At 41.0% G+C, this 21,491-nt stretch overlaps 1 protein-coding gene across 7 annotated transcripts in view; it reads right to left on the reverse strand.

Moving 5' to 3' along the window:
* Positions 1-21,491, reverse strand: part of ULK3 (unc-51 like kinase 3) — a 221,721-nt gene that overhangs the window by 63,783 nt on the left and 136,447 nt on the right. For all 7 annotated transcript variants that reach the window (XR_014978779.1, XR_014978778.1, XM_085643806.1 and 4 more), the window contains exon 13: positions 3,927-3,967. Coding sequence is in view for 5 of the 7 variants with exons in the window: in XM_085643806.1 (XP_085499932.1) it covers positions 3,927-3,967 (41 nt within the window). In the remaining 2 variants the exon portion in view is untranslated. The remainder of the gene's footprint in view (positions 1-3,926; positions 3,968-21,491) is intronic.

The following is a 21,491-nucleotide window of genomic DNA, read 5'->3' on the forward strand; positions in this document are numbered from 1 at the left end:
GGGATGAGGTGAATAAAGTACTGAGGAATATGCTTGCAGCATCACTAATTAACACTCCGCAGCTTTGTCTACTGGTATTGTTAAAGGTTTGAGTCCTTGTCAAGCCGCAGGCTGATATCTATTGCCCTTCTGTTGGCCAAACGACGTGTTGCAATGAAATGGGGTAGCAGGAAAGCTCCCAATGTTAAGGACTGGATAATGGACTTGATATACTGCAAAGAGCAGTTAACGACGTACACAGAGGAATTACCAGAAGTCTCCGACCAAAGGATATCGAGGGTCCACTGAAGCAATATATACAATCTGGGGCTAGGTAGAGGGGGTGAGTCGGGACTGATTGCATGTTGCCCACTATTATGGTATGAATCAAACATATGATCAGATGTTGTAAAGAACACTATTGTCTTAAGTTCTCAAAATGCATTATAGCATACAGTGAACTTAATTATGGTGAAAAGTTTATACATATCTGAAACATGTTAATACTTTGTAAAATCACAACTAAATAAATTAAATAAAAATTAAATAAATAAAATCCTATCAAGTATGTTTGATGAACAAATAGGGCTCCTCACACTAGATATTTAAGAATGCTAAATAGCCCATCCTAAACTTTATAAAGAGTTAATAAAGATCAACAGCTATAACACCATTTTTGACTCAGAGAGGAAGGCTGGCATTAAATTATGATTATATATGAGTGTCAATGACAGCCTGTACACACAGGAAAAATGCATGGGCTAGCCCAACCACTCAATGTTGTATGTGAATAGATTATGTACACAGTAAAAAGAAACTGTGGCTTACTTGTGATAATGGTTATGCAGCTTAAACGCTGGGATAAACTGGCGATCGAAGAGATGGAGTACAATTTATTTTCCTACTTGTGGTGAGCAATGACACAGGCAGAGCCTGAATAAGACATGCCCACAGTTCCCACTAGCGTGACCAGCCTCCTAGGTTCTTTGTGTTCTGTTTTTGTTTACTCCACTGCCCTCCTTCGTTGGGGAGGTGGGAGGGTTGCATGTGAATCTAGACAAGCGTCAAGCTACAAAACCATTATTACAGGTAAGTAACTGGTTTCATTTGCAGCTTGAAACCTTCTCTATATTCGCATGCTGCGCAAAGTTACATAGCTAAATTACCTTATCTGTACATGGAGGGTGGAGAGGGGTTGAAGAGGGGTTAGAGGAGTACAAGCGTTTCAGTATTGACTGCCCTTCTGTCACCTCCTTGCATGTTTCTAGGTCTACGCAATAGGGTCTTGTCAATGAGTGTTCGAAAGATCATGTGGTCGCCTTGCAAATGTCCTCTAGTGTTACATTGGCCATGAATGCTAATAGTGTCACTTTTTCTTGGAGGAATGTGCCCTAGGTTTTACCTGCAATGTTTTGTTAGCCATAAGACAGCAGTGTTCAACAGACTGTGCTATCCACATGCAATTCTTCATCAGTACTGTACCCAGTGCCTGTGGCAAGGGTCACACAGAAGACTGTGTGGTCTTTCTGATGTTATGAGTTTTCTGTATGCAGTACATAACTGCCCTCCTTCCGTCCGATGGGTGTGGTGCTTTCTCTGCTGCTCTACTCCGCTTCTGGAAGAATGTCAGGGTATTTCTGGTCCGTTTAACAATGGAATGGCGACACAACTTTTGGCAGAAATTTAAGATGCGGTTGCATGGCAACATCACCCTTGTTAATGGTTTAGGTATGGTTCCCGTACTGTGAATGCCTGCAACTCGCTTACTTTCACAGTTGCCTCCGTCCCACGCATCTACAGGAACAGAGCAGGTGGAAAGTCCTTCTCCTACCTCGCAGCCAGGACAGGGAACAACCTCCCCCTCCACCTCAGGCAAAGCCCTACACTGTTCCAGTTCAGGAAAGACCTCAAGACCTGGCTCTTCAGATGACCCCAACGGAGCTGCACTTGCCCTCCCACTTAGCGCCTTGCGACCCTAACGGATGAGTAGTGCGCTTTACCAACCCCTGATTGATTGATTGAATGCTGTCTTCAACGTAAGGTGACCAAAGCTTTGTACATGGGCTTAAAAGCTAACTTCGTAAGTCCACCAGCATCAAATTTAGGCTCCACTGTTGTGCAGGGACAGTACGTGAAGAGAAATGTCCTTTAGTTCCTTCCCTGAATGTTTTAACATAACAAACATCTGTTTCACATGTACTCCTTTTATGTATGCTGTAATAATTGCCAAATGCACCCTTAACAACTCAATAGTTAACTTGCAGTCCACTGGGTGTGTGAGGTACCTACATATCTCTGTCTCATCAGACACACACTGATGGAAAATTGTTTTTGCGGCACCACACAAAGTACCCATTCCATTTTAAGGCATAACTCTTTCTAGTGGATGGCGTCTCAATTGATTTCAAGTGCTTTAGTCTGTAAGTGGTTAAACTTAACGATTGCAGGCAACCCACCCCGCCATCAATTGTAGTACTCCAGGGTTGCATTTTGAGCAAGTACACAATAGTAGATAATTGAGAGTACTTTGTAATAGATCAAGTATCAGCCCGCAGTAGGGGAGGCAATAGGGAACGGTGCCCAAGGCAATTAGAATCCAAACACACTTTATGGGCCAATATCAAGGTCCCTGTAGGTCTTAATATTGATGAAGACCTGCATCTGCATTTCTAATTAATTTTCTATTCAATCGAACTGAACCTGTAAACCAATCCGTTTTGAATAGTATATATGATCAATTGTAGATATGGTTTTTAACTTTGAGCACAGGGCACTTTACATTGAGTAAGTAGATCGTGGTAACGAGGGGGAGACACGGACAACGAGCACAGTGTACTTTGGGGCACTTGCTCTTCAATGGGATGAATACTTGAACTAAGCATACAACACTTTAATATTAGCAATATTGAGTCTCCATCTAGGGTCCGACAAGGCAGCTCCGCTTGTAGCACTTTACTATTAGTGAGTTTGCATGATTGCACTTTGCCCTTTCATTGAAACCCAGTCTAGGGGAATGAGTTATATTAAAGTAGTCATTAGAGAGTTGGGAAGCAGTAATATGGGTCGATATCCAAGAATGGAGATTAAGGTGTGCCATACTTCTTAGTTCTATGATAAATCAAGGAGCATGATTTAATGGAATCTAGTGGTCTGATGGTCCGATGATGGATAGAGTGGTAAACAACTGAAAGTGATTCGAAAAGGCTTCATAAAGTTAGAGCACTGGCTCTAAATTTAATCTTGAAGACTTATGCTTGAAGGAGAATAAGGGGAAGAAGATCAAAGCACTAGAATTGTATTTTATGGTGATCAAGCGTAACTGAGCTACTCTTGTACTGAAGGTAGTGAAGGAGTAACAGTTCGCTTATAGCCCCGATAATGATCTCCAAGGTCTTACTTACAAAATGAGGGAACGAAATGCACATGGTGGTGTTAGTCACATGATATAGACATTTGAAAGTAAGTGTTAAGGTCAATGTTTTCCATAAGTGAGCAGTGCAATTTAATGTGCTGAAAGGTTACTGGAGAACAAGAAAGTTTTGTGATGTGGTATCAATGGTCAAAAAGAGAGAAAACTTTATTGAACATTTTGACTGTAAAAAATTATTGTCCTGTAACGCTATGGAGAATGATTGCAGTGTCACTTTAAATGGTGGGGAAAGAATTAAAAATCAAAATGACGATTTGGCATTGTTGTGAAAAAGACCGCATGGACGGTCGAAACGTGTTACCCGTTACCGTAATATACCGATTAAATCAGCCCAGAACACTGCAGTATATATAGATTTGTTGCAAACATATCTGCGCCTTCATATGTGCACCACTTTCATTTTCTTACTCTTACTTCTCAAGCTATTAGGATATTTGTAAATAGCACCCGATTTCACGTTTTGTACTAAAAGCAGAACAAGCCCATCAATTATATAGGAAGCCTCATCTCTACTCACCTCTACATGAAGCAGCTCTCGTCTCCTCCCTACTGGCTCCGCTACAAACAGAAAAGGAAAAACATCACAAATGAAAGAATGGTATTACCAGCAACGTGTCATACTACATCAGATATATGACAAGATGCAGTGCAAGCTTCCTCGAGCAGTGTCCAAACATTGTGGTAAAACAGCTTACAACATACAATTTCTCCAAACAGAACAAGGCCAGCACAGTAAGGGTAGTATTAATATGAAACTCCACCTAGCCCTACCTGGATGGCTCTTCGCCACCACCAACACTGGCCTTCTCTCTTGCTCCCTCCCGCCCAGCACGACCCTTTTTCCTTTTACCCTTGCACGCCAAATCCGCAGCGCTCGATTCCCCCTTCACCCAGCTAAGTGCCTGGAACCTTGCTGTCTTGCGCATTTCCAACTCACCCTCCTTTCCGGTGGTTCAATCCCCACTGTAGGAGCGCATCTGCAGAAAATCCACCCACCCCTTTGCATCACTCTTCTACTCCTGCTTAGCCCCCTGTGCAAACCCAAAGGTTGAGCCTTATAGTTTGTGAGCTGCAGTGTCCTGGACTGGCTTCATCATGCCATCACAGGTGTCAGTGGTGATAAAGTTATAACTATTTATATTGTGGAACAACGTAGATTATTAAATGTGATGTCACTAGCGAGGTCAATTATAATGTCTTCGGGGATGTTAATTGTGACACGTAAGTTTATGAGCCGTGGAATAAGGTGGATTTATGGTTGCTTCAAATGAAGCTGAAGGAAAATGTATATAGTTTACTTTTTTTCTTGTAACTGTATTGATTTCTGAATAAAAGAACCATAACTTTCCCTAAACATATTTTTTTAGTTCATTTTATGATATAGAAACAACCCACCATATGAAGCAGGTATTTGGGGCATGGCGTACCTTCCAGCTATGCCGCAAGCCCAGAACTATGCCCCCAGAATTTGAAGTGGCCTGCATTTGTTATTGTACAGTGCAGCCTCGGGAGCTAAGTGTATCATTCAGCAGCATGTAGTGTCAACCTTTCCTGCCCCATACTTCCATTTATTCTGGTTTGGAAGTGTGCAGCTGGCTGTTTGCACAGGATGTCACCACACCAGACTACGCCCTGGGCCCAACCGCCATGGGCAGTCATCACGATCCAGCCCCATGCCTCGGAATCTGCTTTACGCAGCTACATACAAAGCACATTCCTGATATTTTGGTGCAGGATGAAGACATAAAATATCTTGAAAAATAAGAAGGTAATTTACGTAGGGATGCATGTGTGTTTTAGACCAAATATAGATGGAAAATATCGACAATATAGTAAAAAAATCAAAAGAGCTAAATTCATTGGCTACAGAAAACAAACTTGAGTTCCAATCCTTAATATGTTCTGCATATTTTTTTGGTTGAACTCCAGGTGACAAATAAGACATTTGCTCCATATACCGGTAGACTGCAATGTCCTTGTACCTGTTGTTATTTTTTTCAAGTCCTTTATAAAGAAACTCTTCTGGAACAGGATGTGGCACAGGACCTCCCTCTACCACAGAAACAGGCCATAGATTTTTTATTTCCAAAGTTCACAATAATATCCTACACAGAAACTCGCCATCGGATATTGTGCATACCAGAAGTGCTGAAGTGATCCTTCGTTCTCCTTGTATATGGTGCATGCTGCATGCCTGGCAACCTTCCATGCTTTCTGGATACTCTGCAGATATTCTTAGTTGAAGGCATTGCCTAGATCCATATGAAAAACGTCTCTGTCTGCAAAATGAAGGCTCACAGAGCTTCTGGGACATTCCTAAAACTGGTAGTTAAATGGAACTTTCTGAATAGCACCCTTGATTTGGGAAAACTATCCATGCACAAGGCAATATCAAAACAGTTTTCTTTACACACAATTTAGTTTTTTAGTAGTTTTTAAATCCAACAGAAGCCATGTGGCTTCCACCTTGCACAAAACAGTATTTTCTAGGAAGTTCACAGACCCCTCTTGTTGCCCGGATTAATACATAACTTCCATAAATCTTGCTTTTAAGCCCTTATACAGAGCTTTCCCACTGGTTTTAAAAGTTGTAACCTCTTTCAGGAATGAGTGTGCAGTTTCCACGGCTGAGTACAGGAGGAACAGTTTCATCCAACTGTTTTTATTGTGCATTTAGTTAAAACTATCCAACACAAAACGTGTGTATCAAGTAATGCACCTCATTTCGACTGCCTAAAAAGCGCACAAATATCAAAGGGAGATTAACCACAACAGCATACATTGATGCCAGCAACCCTGGTCTCAATTCAAAAGCTTAAAAACAAACTATTCACAGTGGAACCTCAATCGTGCAGTTGTTTACACTAAAAAGCCTATTCATGAGCAGCGGTGCTCTGAATCAACCAGAAGAATTTAGAAATGCACGTTTCATATTACCAAATGTTTAAAAATAGTGCTAAATAGATCTTAAGCTGTATGTATAAGCCTCCTCTGTTCAGGGGTCACAATACCAGGCTTCAAAAAATGTAATAAAACGAACCGACGTTTGTGGATGCCAGCCTTCCAGACACAAAATAAGCGCGGGCGACAGGAACGGATGTTAAAACAAGTAAACATTGGTTTTAACCATTTCCTGCAAAATAGAAATGCATTTGGCCAACGATTTTATTTTATATGCACACAATCAGCATTTTGTGGCAGCTTGAAAACTTTTTTTATTTTGTAGTACAGTCTAACGTCGGCAAGATGCCAAGCCGAACTGGAGCAAGTAATGTATTTAAAAAACAGAGAGAAAAGGCAGCATATAGATGTGAATGGCCAGAACTGACTTATCAGAATTAATACTTGAGCAGGCATGTGTTTTTTTCATGAGGGCCTACTTGACTTCCTTATGGGAAATCAACATGGCCTGCCTTTTAACGTGCCAAATGAACTGACCTGGAGCACAAGCACTTTCCCACAGCTCAAGAACATTTAATGATTCAAGAGCTGCATTTGGACTATTCCTTCTAAAGGCTTCTCAAATGACTTTTCCCTACACGTGCTTGAATCCACACTAACCATTTCAGGTGCTGTCTTCAGCTGACCAGAGATGGTAGTAGCATTGTTCCATGTTTGGGGCCTCCAAAGCTCTGGATTGTTTGTGCAAGTTACACTCAAAGTTCTGTATGTGTCACACTGGGAAATGTCTAGAAAACTAGAGGAAAAGCCTATGAAAATTTCTGCTGAGAAAAAAAAAGATGGAATTAATTTGGCGCTCCTTGTGGGGTGATGGCAAACAATGGTTTGACAGTGTATCACTGAGTGCAAGGCAAAAGCGTATACCTAGGCACCTTCTCCAAGGCTTCCCCCATTTAAAAGCAACTGCCTTGCCTTAGAATCTTCCTAATAAACATAATCTCTTTGGTTTTGCTTAGACTCGCATCTTGTTGAACTCAAAGTACGCTGGCACGACAGAGAGAAGTCTTTGCAAAATGGCTTCATAAGAGCAGAGCACAATATTGTCTGCACACTGCAAGGCCAATGTTGGTTTTAAGGCATATTCAGGGGAGTTTGTGATGGTACCATCTAGAACGTTTAGCAATGAATAATAACAGGGCTGAAACGCAGCCTCGCGTCCAACCATTATTTAACAATTTTAGACATGCGAGAACCAGTACCAACAATTTAACGCAGTCTTGTGTTCTCAGAGACGTTGCATTGCTCTTACCAGATTAGCAGGAATCCCTCAAACATATAACTTCGACCAAAGCAGACCTCTTATCTACTCTGTGACGTATTGCGGGAAAGTCTCTAAAGCAAGAGTAAAGTGGCAAATTCTGGAGTAACGCCTCTTCAATTAGAAATAACACAGCCAAGATACTATATGAAGTACCGTCCTCTACTGAGAATCAGTCTGACTAAAGGGTTCTTAATGAAAAGCCACCCTTCTAATTCCTTTAAAAGAACAATTGGGAAGACTTTTGCCTCAATGTTTAAAAGAGTAATTAACTTGACCTTTGCTGGTTGTGGTGGCCATCAAGTTAGCTAAATCCCCCTGGAATCCCTGTAGTGCTCTTACTGAGGAGATGCCAATTGGAACTCACTCGAGCTGCTGGCTTTCCAACATGGTTGGATCTTAAAATAGACTTTAAACAACGAGTTGCCTTCCCTTGAGGTGTGTGCCCCATTCGTTCATCACATCTTTAATGTAGTTTGCAGTTTTCTTAACTTTTTCCTTTTCGTTTCAGACAGCACAGATACAAATGGTTTATTTGTGCATCTGTTATGGAGAAGAAAACGAGTTACTTACCTTTAACTTCAGTTATCCAGTATTAGTATCTTTCATAGATTCACATGCCTGAATCATCCCCTCCGTCGAGGTGGGAGTCCCACGGTACAAATACAATATATACACAATAGTAGTAAAATATCATACAATAGGCTATAATGGACCATAAAGTCACTACACTAGCCTATACTTTTGTAAAAAACAACCAAATTTGGAACCCAGCCAATCAGGCTCCAGCACCCTCTAGAACACTCTACAGAGAGACAAGTCCCTCAGATTTTCGTAGCACAAGTGACAGTAAGCAGAACATAGTAATAAGGGAAGCCTCCCTGGGAAGGAGAGTAAGTTGCATGTGAATCTATGAAGGATACCAATATCGGTTAACTGAAGTTACAGGTAAGTAACTCGTTTTCTTATCCAGTATTGGGGTATCTTTCATAGATTCACATGCCTGAATCGGACTAGCTAGCAGTAAAAATCTTAGTCCCTTAGCGGATGGTGGGTATATAGACCACATTAGATACTTTGTGCAATATAATTGTAAACATACTTATAACATATGCCACATCATATGAGAGAGACATTAGAAACATTAACAATGAAAAGAGACAGCATTCAAAAGTATGAAACAAGATAGTCACCTCTCGGAAGAGGCTTACCTTATTTGAAAAGAGTTGCGTAACACTGCTTGACCAACAGCTTCTGTAGCCAGATCCAGACAGTAATGCCGTGTGAATGTGTGCACATTCTTCCAGGTTGCAGCGCGACAAATCTTCTCCAACAGCACTCTGGCAAAAAGCACTGCCAATGATGACACCGCCCTTGTGGAATGAGCTTTAGGCTGCACAGACAGAGTTCTTCCAGCTTGAAAGTGGCAAAATTGAATCGCTTATGCAATCCATCTTGCAATTGTAGACTTCGTCACTGCTGTACCTGGTTTTTGACCACCATAAGATACAAACAATTGATCCGACTTCCGAATGGATACAGTTCGAGATAAGTAGAATTTAAGGCACCTTTTAATGTCCAAAGTGTGTAGGGCCTTCTCAGCCGGGGTAGACGAACTGGGAAAGAAAGTACGTAAAATAATGGGCTCATTAAGATGGAAAGAAGACGGAACCTTTGGAATGAATATAGGATTCATCCTTAAAAGAACATAGGCATTGGTGCACCTTAGGTATGGTTGTTTGATAGTAAATGCTTGAATTTCGCCGACTTCCCTAGCAGAGGTAAGCGCAAACAAAAAAGCAGTTTTCCAGGCGAGATATTTAAGTTCAGCTTTGTGCACAGGTTCAAAAAAATACTTCATGAGCTGAGATAGAACCAGATTAAGCCTCCATTCAGGGGGAGGAGCTCTGATGGGTGAAAATGTCCTGAAAAGACCTTTAAAAAATTGCTTGTCCAAATGGTTGGAGCAGAGAGATGGGACGCCAGTAGAACTCTGTAAGTTGAAATTGAGGCCAGATGTAGCTTAACAGATGCGAACATGAGTCTGGACTTAGCTAATGAGAGAAGATAGGGGAGAACCTTCAGGAGAACAGTCCAGGGGAGGTGTATCATTATCATAGCACCAAGAACAGAAACGTTTCCATTTCAGAGAATAGGTTTTTAGAGTAGAAGGAGCTCTTGCTTTTGCAAATATATCCCTACAGTCTTGCGGTAAACCTAGCTCCTTGAATTCAGTAAGCTCAGAAGCCAGGCATGAAGCTGCAGAGGGCTGGATGCGGGTGGAGAATCTGACCCTTGCTCATTGTCAATAGAGTTGGAGACACTGGGAGACGAAATGGACTGCATTCTGAGTGTAGGAGATGCTCTGTGAACCAGTGCGGACGCGGCCACCGTGGGGCAATGAGAATCATTCGGCACGGTTCCAGTTTTCTTAGAAGCCTTGGGAGCAACGGAAAGGGAGGGAAAGCGTAAGCGAAAATCCCCGTCCATCTCATCATGAAGGCACTTCCCCAAGAGCATGGGCATTTCCGATTTGCTTTGGAGGCAAAGAGATCCAAGTTGGGTCTGTCCCACATCTGAAAAATGTGTTCCACTACTGACTGTTCCAGTTCCCATTCGTGGCAAGAATTTGATGTTCTGCTCAAAGAGTCGACCAGAGTGTTGTTTACTCCTGGCAGATGCTCCACCTTTATAGTGATGTGATGAGAAAGGAGCCATTTCCATATGGTCTGCGCTTGCTGAGATAGGATGTGAGAACGAGTACCCCCTTGCTTGTTTAGGTAATGCATACAAGTGGTATTGTCGGTTCTTATGAGAACTGATGACCCCTGAAGTCTTGGGAGAAAAGACTGTAGAGCCAGAAAAATAGCTCAAAGCTCCAGGATGTTGATGTGCATTCTTGACAATGCTTTTGAACATTTCCCTCTTATGCAGAGATCTTGGAGGTGCGCACCCCATCCTTTAAGAGATGCGTCTGTAGTCAAGATGAATTACGGTGGGTAAGCCCGGTCGAGACATTGCTGGAGCGCTGCCACCAAAGCAAAGCCTCCCGCATAGCTGGGGTTATCCTCACCAGGTCGTTGAACGACCCTCTTATTTGAAGCCATTGCCTGTCCAGTTCTTCTTGGATAGGTTTCATTCTGACACGTGAATGAGGAACCAAAAGGATTGCAGAGGACCACAGTCCGAGAAAAGATTTTATCTCCCTCACAGAAGCGAACCTTCTTTTTCGCAGGTCTGACGCTAGAGAAACCAGATGTGATTGTCTTTCTGCAGACAAGGATGCTTTGTCCTGGATAGAGTCCAAAACTGCCCCCAGAAACTGAATCCTTTGAGACGGAAGAAGAACTGGTTTTTGGGAGTTGAGAGACAGCCCCAGAGATTTAAACTTGCGAAGGTAATGTACGTTGCTTCTGAAGCCTGATGAAAAGAAGGACCTTTTATTAGCCAATCGTCCAGATACGGGAAAAGCCGCAGCCCCTGCAGCTTGAGATGAGCCGCAACCGGAGCAAGACATTTTGTAAAAACTCTTGGAGCTGAACGCAGGCCAAAAGGGAGAACCCTGAACTGAAAATGCGCACCTGCCACAGAAAAACGGAGGAACATTCGATGTTTGGGATGGATCGGGATGGGAAAGTATGCATCCTGCAGATCTAGTGTGGTCATGAAGTCTGCATGGTCTAGGAGCAATAGAATCTCTTGAAGAGTAACCTTGCGAAAGGATTTCTTTTGCATGTATTTGTTCAGCTTCCTCAGATCTAGGATATGGTCTACATTCTCTCGACTTTTTCTTGACTAAAAAGAAACGGGAGTAAAAACCTCTTCCCACTTGGGAGAGAGGCACTTTCTCTACATCTCCTTTTAGTAGCATACTCCTTGCCTCTTTCCTGAGAAGAGCTAGATGTGGTGGATGCTTCTTTAAAGGTGGATGGGGAGGAGGGAGTTTTACAAATTCTAAGGTGTGTCCGAATTGGATTATTTCCAAGACCCACTTGTCCGAGGTCAAATTTTCCCATTGGCTGAAATGACGAGAAATGTTCGGCGTCTTGGTGTTGAAGCTTGGCCGAACTGTTGCAGGTGTTGGAAAAACGTCAGTATTTCCTACCATTTTCTGTTGGGTTTGTTTCCTCCTGTTCTGTTGTCTGCAAGCGGCAGTAGGGGGCGCTCTGTAAGATTGTTGTTGTTGTTGTTGAAAACCATATCTGCCCTGATTATACTGGGGTAGGTACTTTTGGTAACCTCCACGAAAGGAGAAAGACCCTCCGCCACGTGCGCGTCGAAAAGGAATTCTTCAGTATTGCAGCGTACCCAGGGCTTTGGCAGTGTCTGTGTCTTTTTTAATGTCTTGCAGAGCATCATCGATGTGCTTGCCAAACAGCGCATCCCCATCAAAAGGCATGTCGAGAATTTTGCTTTGAATCTCCGGACGGAAAGTGGTGGATTTAAGCCAACCCTGGCGACTAAGGACCGCCACTCCAGCCAGTTGTTGGAATCCTAGGGAGGCTACATACATGGAAATGTCGATCGCTTCCCATGCCGCTCTTTTCCTCTCCAGGAGAATTTTTCTCGCCTCCTGTTTCTTATCCTCTGGTAAAAACTCAAGGTATGGGGCAATATCTGACCACATTTGGCAGTCATACCTACCAAGGATTGCCAATGAGTTAGCGGCACGAACGGAAGCACCTGCCATGGTGGTAAACCTCTTCCCTATATTGTCACGCTTCCTACCATCCTTGTCAGGAGGCGCAGTGATCGGTGCCGATGGATTTCTTGACCCGCGCTGAGCGGTCTGAGAGATGACCGAGTCAGGCCTAGGATGACCGGACAGGCAAGCAGGGGCATCAATCTGGGCCTTATATTTCTTATCAATCCTGGGAAGAATTGCCGGTACAGATAGAGGGTTCCTCATAATCTTGACGCCCTCTTCCCAGATATGGTCGATTAAGGGAATGGCGCGGACCGATTTCCTGCTCTGATCCTTAAAATCATAGAGGAAGCAGTCAGACTGGTTAACAGGCATAGTTAGGTGAAATCGTGTCGCTGCTCTCTCCATGACTGCATGAAAACCTCTGATGTCCTCCGGAGGGGAATCAATTGCCTGAGGAACTGGCGATGATGGTGTAGGGATTGCGTAATCCTCCCATTCATCCACGGTTGTTGGCGATTTAGGGAGTTCGCCCTCTTCAGCGAGCGTTTCCTCGTCATCATCTTGTACCCCTTGGTCTTGCGGTATAGGTACAATATTTTGAGACCCAGCAGACGGGGCAGATAAACTTGAAGTAAGTATGCAAGACAGATGGAGTTGGAAGCGGTCTTTGAATAGGGTCAGCCGCACTCGGAAAATAAGTATGGTAATCTTTCAGCATAGCTGCCAAGTCCTCTACCAACGCTACAGGCATCTGCACCACCGGTTCCTGATGAGGCAATAAAACTTGAGGCCTTTGCACTGTTGGATAACCCTCAGAATACTCTTCTTCATCACCCTCATGGTATTCAACATGAAGCTGAGAAGGGCTGCGTGCAGGGCTGAACAGCCCATCTTCCTCTGACGCTTCAAAAAAATGGCTTGGAGGCAATGGAGAAATGTATGATAGTTCGTGGTAGTAGCCTCTCGCAGACAGGAGCGTAGACGCTAATTTTGATGTCAAAATAGGAGTTACTTGCAGTGAAGTAGGCCTTTTCCGAGTGATCGTCCGACGAGATGACCATAGAAGGAGACACAGGGGCAGCTGACGCTGCCATTACTGATGTCAATGTCGATGTTGTCGTCATCGTCGACGGAATACCCTTCGTCGGCGATGAAGTCATCGAAGTGGAGGTCGTCGTCGACGGTGGATGCGTCGACGAGCATGAAACCGTCGTCAACGGTGGGAGCGTCAACGAGAGTGGAACCGTTGTCGACGGTGGGAGCGTCGGCAAGAATGGGGCCATCGTCGATGGTGCTGTCGATGGAGGTGAGACTGTGATAGTCGGCGGTGACGTCGACGGAGGGGATTTAGTCTTTGTCGAAGGAATAGATCTTACCGGTTCTTTCGTCGACAGAGATAGCGTAGACGAACTCTGAGGTAGCTTCGTCATCGACGGAGTCCTTTTTGACGATGATCTGAGAGACTCTGACTGAGTCTTGGACTGTTTCAATGCCGTTTTCAGTGGCATTTTTGATGTTTCCACAGTTTTTCCCCTCATAAGAGAAAGAAAGCTTCTCTTTTTTAGAGGAAGAGTGGCCAGTCTCCTGATGAGACTTTTTAGATGATTTGCCAGCTCTTTCAGGTGGATCTTCAGATCTATCTCTCTTCTTAGACATTGAGAGGCTCTCAATATCATCCTCTTCAGATACCACTTCAGATCTCACCTTCAATTTCTCCAGCCAGATCAATAACCTGCCTTCTCTATCCTTTAGGGTCTTTGAAGAAAAAGGTTCTACACATCCTGCAGTCCTTGACCTTATGAGAAGGATACAAACAGTATTTACATTCCTTGTGGGGATCCTCAAAATGTAATCTCTTTTTCCCACAGGAACCACAAGGCAAGAATAATACTTTCTTTAAAGATTCAGACATCCTGTACTCACAGTAATCAGCAAACTTTGAGAAAAAACTGAGCAGAGCTCAGGGAGACTCCCTGATTGGCTGGGTTCCAAATTTGGTTCTTTTTTACAAAAGGACAAGGATAGGTTTGTGTAGTGACTTTATGGTCCATTATAGCCTATTGTATGATATTTTACTACTATTGTGTATATATTTTATTTGTACCGTGAGACTTCCACCTCGACGGCGGGGTGATTCAGCCATGTAAATCTATGAAAGATACCCCAATACCGGATAAGTGTTCTGTACTTTAGATGCAAACTGGCTGTATGATCCGAGAGCAAAACTTCTCTGGGGAATATAAGTATTTGAGTATTTAGGCGGTCAATGAATTTTAGCAACACGCATAATTCCATTAAAGAATAAAGCATCTTATGTCTTTGACTTGATCCTGCTGTGGTGCTGGTCTTCCACAGTATGAAGACAAACAGCATAGATAGTAGAAAAGCTATGATTTGTGTTGTTATCTAAAATCCTAACTTTTTTCCTCCCCAACTAGTGAACATAAAAGGTGTGGAAATAAGACTACTTTATCAATAAAAATAGAACACTCACGAGTTTTAACTTGTAAACCTGTCACCTTCCTAACTCTGTGAATAAAAGTATTAAGTTAATTTACTTTTGTGCCAATAGCTGTCATATGTTAAGCGAGCATATGTGAAAGATCACCTTGGTGATCACACTTAAGAGATGGCAGCAACCTTTGCACTTGAAGCCGAAACCACCTTTACCCATGGGAGGAGTTATTATCCATCCAGTGGAGAGGTGTGGTGCAGCGGCCAGGGCAGCTGACTTCGGAGCACAGGGCTCACGGTTCAATCCCCGGCTCCGGCGGCAGCTCAGCCCAGCACCATGTGACTCTGGGCAATAGCTCACTTAATTTCCACAACGGCTCCCAGCGCCTTCAGACCCGTAAGGGTGAGTAGTTCGCGCTTTACAAATACGGATTTACATTTACATTCAGGGCATTTTAAGTCAATTCTAACTCAGAGGGCAACCCCCAGCTTGGATGGATGCCTTCTATGAAGGCGCTTCTGCTTGTTTGGAAAATACTGAAGTTATTAATCATAACTACAGGAGAAGAGGCTGCTGGATTAGCCATTGTGTGCCAGAACAAGTACTGTTTCATCAGTAGGGGGGTGACATTACACCACTACATAGATCAGCTTTAGCGGATGTACGAGCTACTAACACATGGCCTCGCGGTTTAGGAGATGCTGAGAACCTCTGCCAATTTTGAAAAAAATACATACTAGAGGAAGAACAGGACTGAGAAAGATGTTTTGCATACAACACTGAGTGATTACAAGCAAGTTTGATTGAAATTGCAACTTTTAAAAAGTTTGTCTGCTCAGTATACCTTTTACACAAATAGTAAAATGTGGCTACCTTCCAAAGAGTAAAGTTGAAGAAACAGGCTTCTTGTCCACTGAGCAAGTGTAAAGAAAAAACTAACGCCTAGGGATTAATGATATTTCTATGTTCTGGTGACGAGAAAGATTAATTATCTCCTCCCTTGAGTTATTTTATCCTCAATGTGAACTCTGTTGTCATTATTTTTGATGGTCATACACGGTAATTCCAACCCAACAATGAGTATATCTTTCCTTAGATCTGCGTCTAAGTATATTTATTGTTTTATATTTCAGCATCAATATATAAAGAGATTAATCTTTCAGACATATATACAAAAGCATTTATAATATTTACAATCTTTACTTACAAGAAATCAGAAATCAATGAACATATACATCAACGACACCCTATATTTCAATTCGGATGCTTATAGGATTAATCTACTCAAGCATTCCTTTCCAATGAAGATCAAACCTACTCGAGAACTTTTGAGATCTTTTTCATTATGATCTCTACATTCATAAAAGTACTCTTTTAAAGTGAATCCAAAATAATCAATAATTCAACTGAATGTCTTCCAAATCGTTGTCGACGCGTTTCAGCCACAAAACTCTTAAGGCCTCATCAGGACTAGGGCACATGTATATATATATATAATTTCTTCGAATTTCACCTATAGATACAAATTCAATATTTCTGTATTACTAATTTTATATGTACAATATAATACAAACATATATCATTATTTACACTATATATACACATCGGAGCATAGGACCAGGTCATATGACCAAAAAATTGCAAAAAATTACATTCCAAGAGAAACACTGAAGTGACGGGCCAAAAAACCAAAATTAAGTGAAATAAACATAAACCTCATAGTGCACTAACACCACTGTGTACTGGTTCTATCTATTACTAAGGGTGATAGAGGTGTATTGTACATATGCTCATATCGATATATATATGCATATCAGGCCTCTTTACCAACTGAATGGAGTATGGCCTTATGATGTATAATATCTCTTATCAAGGCAGATATTTTAGAGCGTACTGTTTCTTGAGGCTATTTCATGGGGTCCCGAATCATCAATCCCTTTAACTGGGAATGCTATAGTCATCTAAATATCCAATACACGGGAACTTACTAAAGCAATCATGACCAAAATACTTCAATATTCTAAACTTACTAGTAGAAGTCGTTCTGTCGATGTATCTTGTAATGTATTAGTAAATTATTTCTCCAAATCTCCATCCAATGTTTTTTTGACTGCAAAACAAACCAACCAATGGCTAAACGTTAACTGTCTCAACCCATTTCTGCTACCTACATCGAAGAATCATGGATGATACTTGGTAGTTCCTACCTTGAAAATCTTTGGTTGTTCGAACTTAAATGCCTCAATTCGTTACACGAAACCGTGAGAAAAAACGGAAGACTGTAGACGCCGCCTCTGTCGGGATAACGAGACGGAGAAATCAGCTAAGGACCCACTCTTATAACTGGAAACCCTTATGATTTTACGGGGCGATTTCTTTAGTAACTCTCACCTTAGTATGTACGTGCTTGTCGTCTAGATACCTCGCGCTTCCGGCATCAGGAAACACGTGATGCGGAAGCGAGAATATATCCGGATTGAGAGGTCATGAAGCTAAAAAACGGACTCTATTCCTAAATCAATGAAACCCGAAAGCAGACTAATCACTACATCAGAGTGGCCTCTAATCGTCATAATGACTAATTACTTCTACAAACAAAACCATAAATGATAGTGCCTAATGCCCAATATTAAACAATTCTAAAACCAAATTAAAGATAAGAATAAAAAAGGAGGGAATAATAGTAACACCACCTTATAACCCAGTGTAGACCCGCCACTCCTTACAATCTTTGTACCTAATAACAATTCTTTATCAGAAATTTTTAGAAACCTGTATCTGCGAAGTAACACCGAACAACTCACATACTTAATGCATTTTTATCATTAAATTTGTTCTAATGCAGTAAAGACCATATTTCATCTCTGTCGTTAAGTCCCAAAACTGTAGTGTGGTATTTTTCAATTAATCTAGCTTCCAATCTGTTTAATCTTGTCTGGAGTTGCGTTTTTTCCAAGTTGCCAGCTAAACAAAGTACTGACCATTTCAGATCATTTTCCGAGTGGTTTAAAGTCTGGAAATGTTGTACTAACGGGGCTCCTTGGACTTTGCATTTTATTCTCGACTTGTGTTGTAATATTCGTTTTTTCATTGGTTGTATAGTCTGTCCGATGTAATATTTGTTACACGGGCATTTAATGCAATAAATTGCATTTTTTTTAATTACAATTAGAAAAAACTTTTTGGTAGTGTATTTGGTCGTTAATGGTCAATTGTTTGGAATCCTCTGTTAAACTGCATGCCAAACAATTCTGGCATCGGAAATGGCCCACTACAGGTGGTAAATTCAAGAGATTTCTGAGATCTTTTTTGGGGAGTACAGTTTGTCTAGTAGCCTTAACCAGTTGTTGCCGAATGTTTTTACCTTTTTTAAAGGCAAAAAGAGGTTTGGGGATTCCTAAAGTTTCAATCAGTTTCCAATTCTTTTGGACAATCTTTTTTATTTTATTTGCTTTGGGGTCATACGTCAAAACACAAGTCAAAGGAGTATTTGCATCTTTTATTTTTGGTATTAGTAATGTCTCCCTTGGGGTGTACCACGCTCTTTTTAGTGCACCTTTCACAAGTTTTTTCGGATATCCTCGTATTATCAGTTTGTCTTTTGACACCAAAACACAATGTGATGTTTAAAGGGATTGGTGTCGCTATATATCCATCTTTTTTCAAATTCTGCCATCACCAGATTGGCTATTTCTGGCGAGAAACTGCAACCCATAGCTACTCCAGATATCTGGAGTGTTTTGGTGTCGCTATATAGATGATATTTTTATGATTTGGGCAGGAAATGACTCTCAATTAAACTAATTCCACAATTGGTTGAACTTTAGAACAGCGGAATTCAAGTTCACAATGAGCTCTGACCATATGAAGATCAATTTTCTGGATGTATTCATCCAACAAGAAAAAGATAAGCTAGGAGTGTGTTTGTACACAAAGCCCACAGACCGTAATACCCTACTACACTTTGCAAGTTGTCACCCGCGGACATTAAAGGAGAATCTGCCGTATGGGCAATTTCTCCGTGTAAGGAGAAACTGCACCAATAAATCAGATTATTTTATGAATACTGAGATCCTAAAAGACAAACTGATATTACGAGGGTATCCGAAAAAACTTGTGAAAGGTGCACTAAAAAGAGCGTGGTACACCCCAAGGGAGACATTACTAATACCAAAAATAAAAGATGCAAATACTCCTTTGACTTGTGTTTTGACGTATGACCCCAAAGCAAATAAAATAAAAAAGATTGTCCAAAAGAATTGGAAACTGATTGAAACTTTAGGAATCCCCAAACCTCTTTTTGCCTTTAAAAAAGGTAAAAACATTCGGCAACAACTGGTTAAGGCTACTAGACAAACTGTACTCCCCAAAAAAGATCTCAGAAATCTCTTGAATTTACCACCTGTAGTGGGCCATTTCCGATGCCAGAATTGTTTGGCATGCAGTTTAACAGAGGATTCCAAACAATTGACCATTAACGACCAAATACACTACCAAAAAGTTTTTTCTAATTGTAATTAAAAAAATGCAATTTATTGCATTAAATGCCCGTGTAACAAATATTACATCGGACAGACTATACAACCAATGAAAAAACGAATATTACAACACAAGTCGAGAATAAAATGCAAAGTCCAAGGAGCCCCGTTAGTACAACATTTCCAGACTTTAAACCACTCGGAAAATGATCTGAAATGGTCAGTACTTTGTTTAGCTGGCAACTTGGAAAAAACGCAACTCCAGACAAGATTAAACAGATTGGAAGCTAGATTAATTGAAAAATACCACACTACAGTTTTGGGACTTAACGACAGAGATGAAATATGGTCTTTACTGCATTAGAACAAATTTAATGATAAAAATGCATTAAGTATGTGAGTTGTTCGGTGTTACTTCGCAGATACAGGTTTCTAAAAATTTCTGATAAAGAATTGTTATTAGGTACAAAGATTGTAAGGAGTGGCGGGTCTACACTGGGTTATAAGGTGGTGTTACTATTATTCCCTCCTTTTTTATTCTTATCTTTAATTTGGTTTTAGAATTGTTTAATATTGGGCATTAGGCACTATCATTTATGGTTTTGTTTGTAGAAGTAATTAGTCATTATGACGATTAGAGGCCACTCTGATGTAGTGATTAGTCTGCTTTCGGGTTTCATTGATTTAGGAATAGAGTCCGTTTTTTAGCTTCATGACCTCTCAATCCGGATATATTCTCGCTTCCGCATCACGTGTTTCCTGATGCCGGAAGCGCGAGGTATCTAGACGACAAGCACGTACATACTAAGGTGAGAGTTACTAAAGAAATCGCCCCGTAAAATCATAAGGGTTTCCAGTTATAAGAGTGGGTCCTTAGCTGATTTCTCCGTCTCGTTATCCCGACAGAGGCGGCGTCTACAGTCTTCCGTTTTTTCTCACGGTTTCGTGTAACGAATTGAGGCATTTAAGTTCGAACAACCAAAGATTTTCAAGGTAGGAACTACCAAGTATCATCCATGATTCTTCGATGTAGGTAGCAGAAATGGGTTGAGACAGTTAACGTTTAGCCATTGGTTGGTTTGTTTTGCAGTCAAAAAAACATTGGATGGAGATTTGGAGAAATAATTTACTAATACATTACAAGATACCTCGACAGAACGACTTCTACTAGTAAGTTTAGAATATTGAAGTATTTTGTTCATGATTGCTTTAGTAAGTTCCAGTGTATTGGATATTTAGATGACTATAGCATTCCCAGTTAAAGGGATTGATGATTCGGGACCCCATGAAATAGCCTCAAGAAACAGTACGCTCTAAAATATCTGCCTTGATAAGAGATATTATACATCATAAGGCCATACTCCATTCAGTTGGTAAAGAGGCCTGATATGCATATATATATCGATATGAGCATATGTACAATACACCTCTATCACCCTTAGTAATAGAACCAGTACACAGTGGTGTTAGTGCACTATGAGGTTTATGTTTATTTCACTTAATTTTGGTTTTTTGGCCCGTCACTTCAGTGTTTCTCTTGGAATGTAATTTTTTGGTCATATGACCTGGTCCTATGCTCCGATGTGTATATATAGTGTAAATAATGATATATGTTTGTATTATATTGTACATATAAAATTAGTAATACAGAAATATTGAATTTGTATCTATAGGTGAAATTCGAAGAAATTATATATATACATGTGCCCTAGTCCTGATGAGGCCTTAAGAGTTTTGTGGCTGAAACGCGTCGACAACGATTTGGAAGACATTCAGTTGAATTATTGATTATTTTGGATTCACTTTAAAAGAGTACTTTTATGAATGTAGAGATCATAATGAAAAAGATCTCAAAAGTTCTCGAGTAGGTTTGATCTTCATTGGAAAGGAATGCTTGAGTAGATTAATCCTATAAGCATCCGAATTGAAATATAGGGTGTCGTTGATGTATATGTTCATTGATTTCTGATTTCTTGTAAGTAAAGATTGTAAATATTATAAATGCTTTTGTATATATGTCTGAAAGATTAATCTCTTTATATATTGATGCTGAAATATAAAACAATAAATATACTTAGACGCAGATCTAAGGAAAGATATACTCATTGTTGGGTTGGAATTACCGTGTATGACCATCAAAAATAATGACAACAGAGTTCACATTGAGGATAAAATAACTTAAGGGAGGAGATAATTAATCTTTCTCGTCACCAGAACATAGAAATATCATTAATCCCTAGGCGTTAGTTTTTTCTTTACACTTGTTTAAGTACCCAGATGCC

Source organism: Triturus cristatus, chromosome 3_1 (genome assembly GCF_964204655.1).
Source record: "Triturus cristatus chromosome 3_1, aTriCri1.1, whole genome shotgun sequence".
NCBI lineage: Eukaryota > Metazoa > Chordata > Amphibia > Caudata > Salamandridae > Triturus > Triturus cristatus.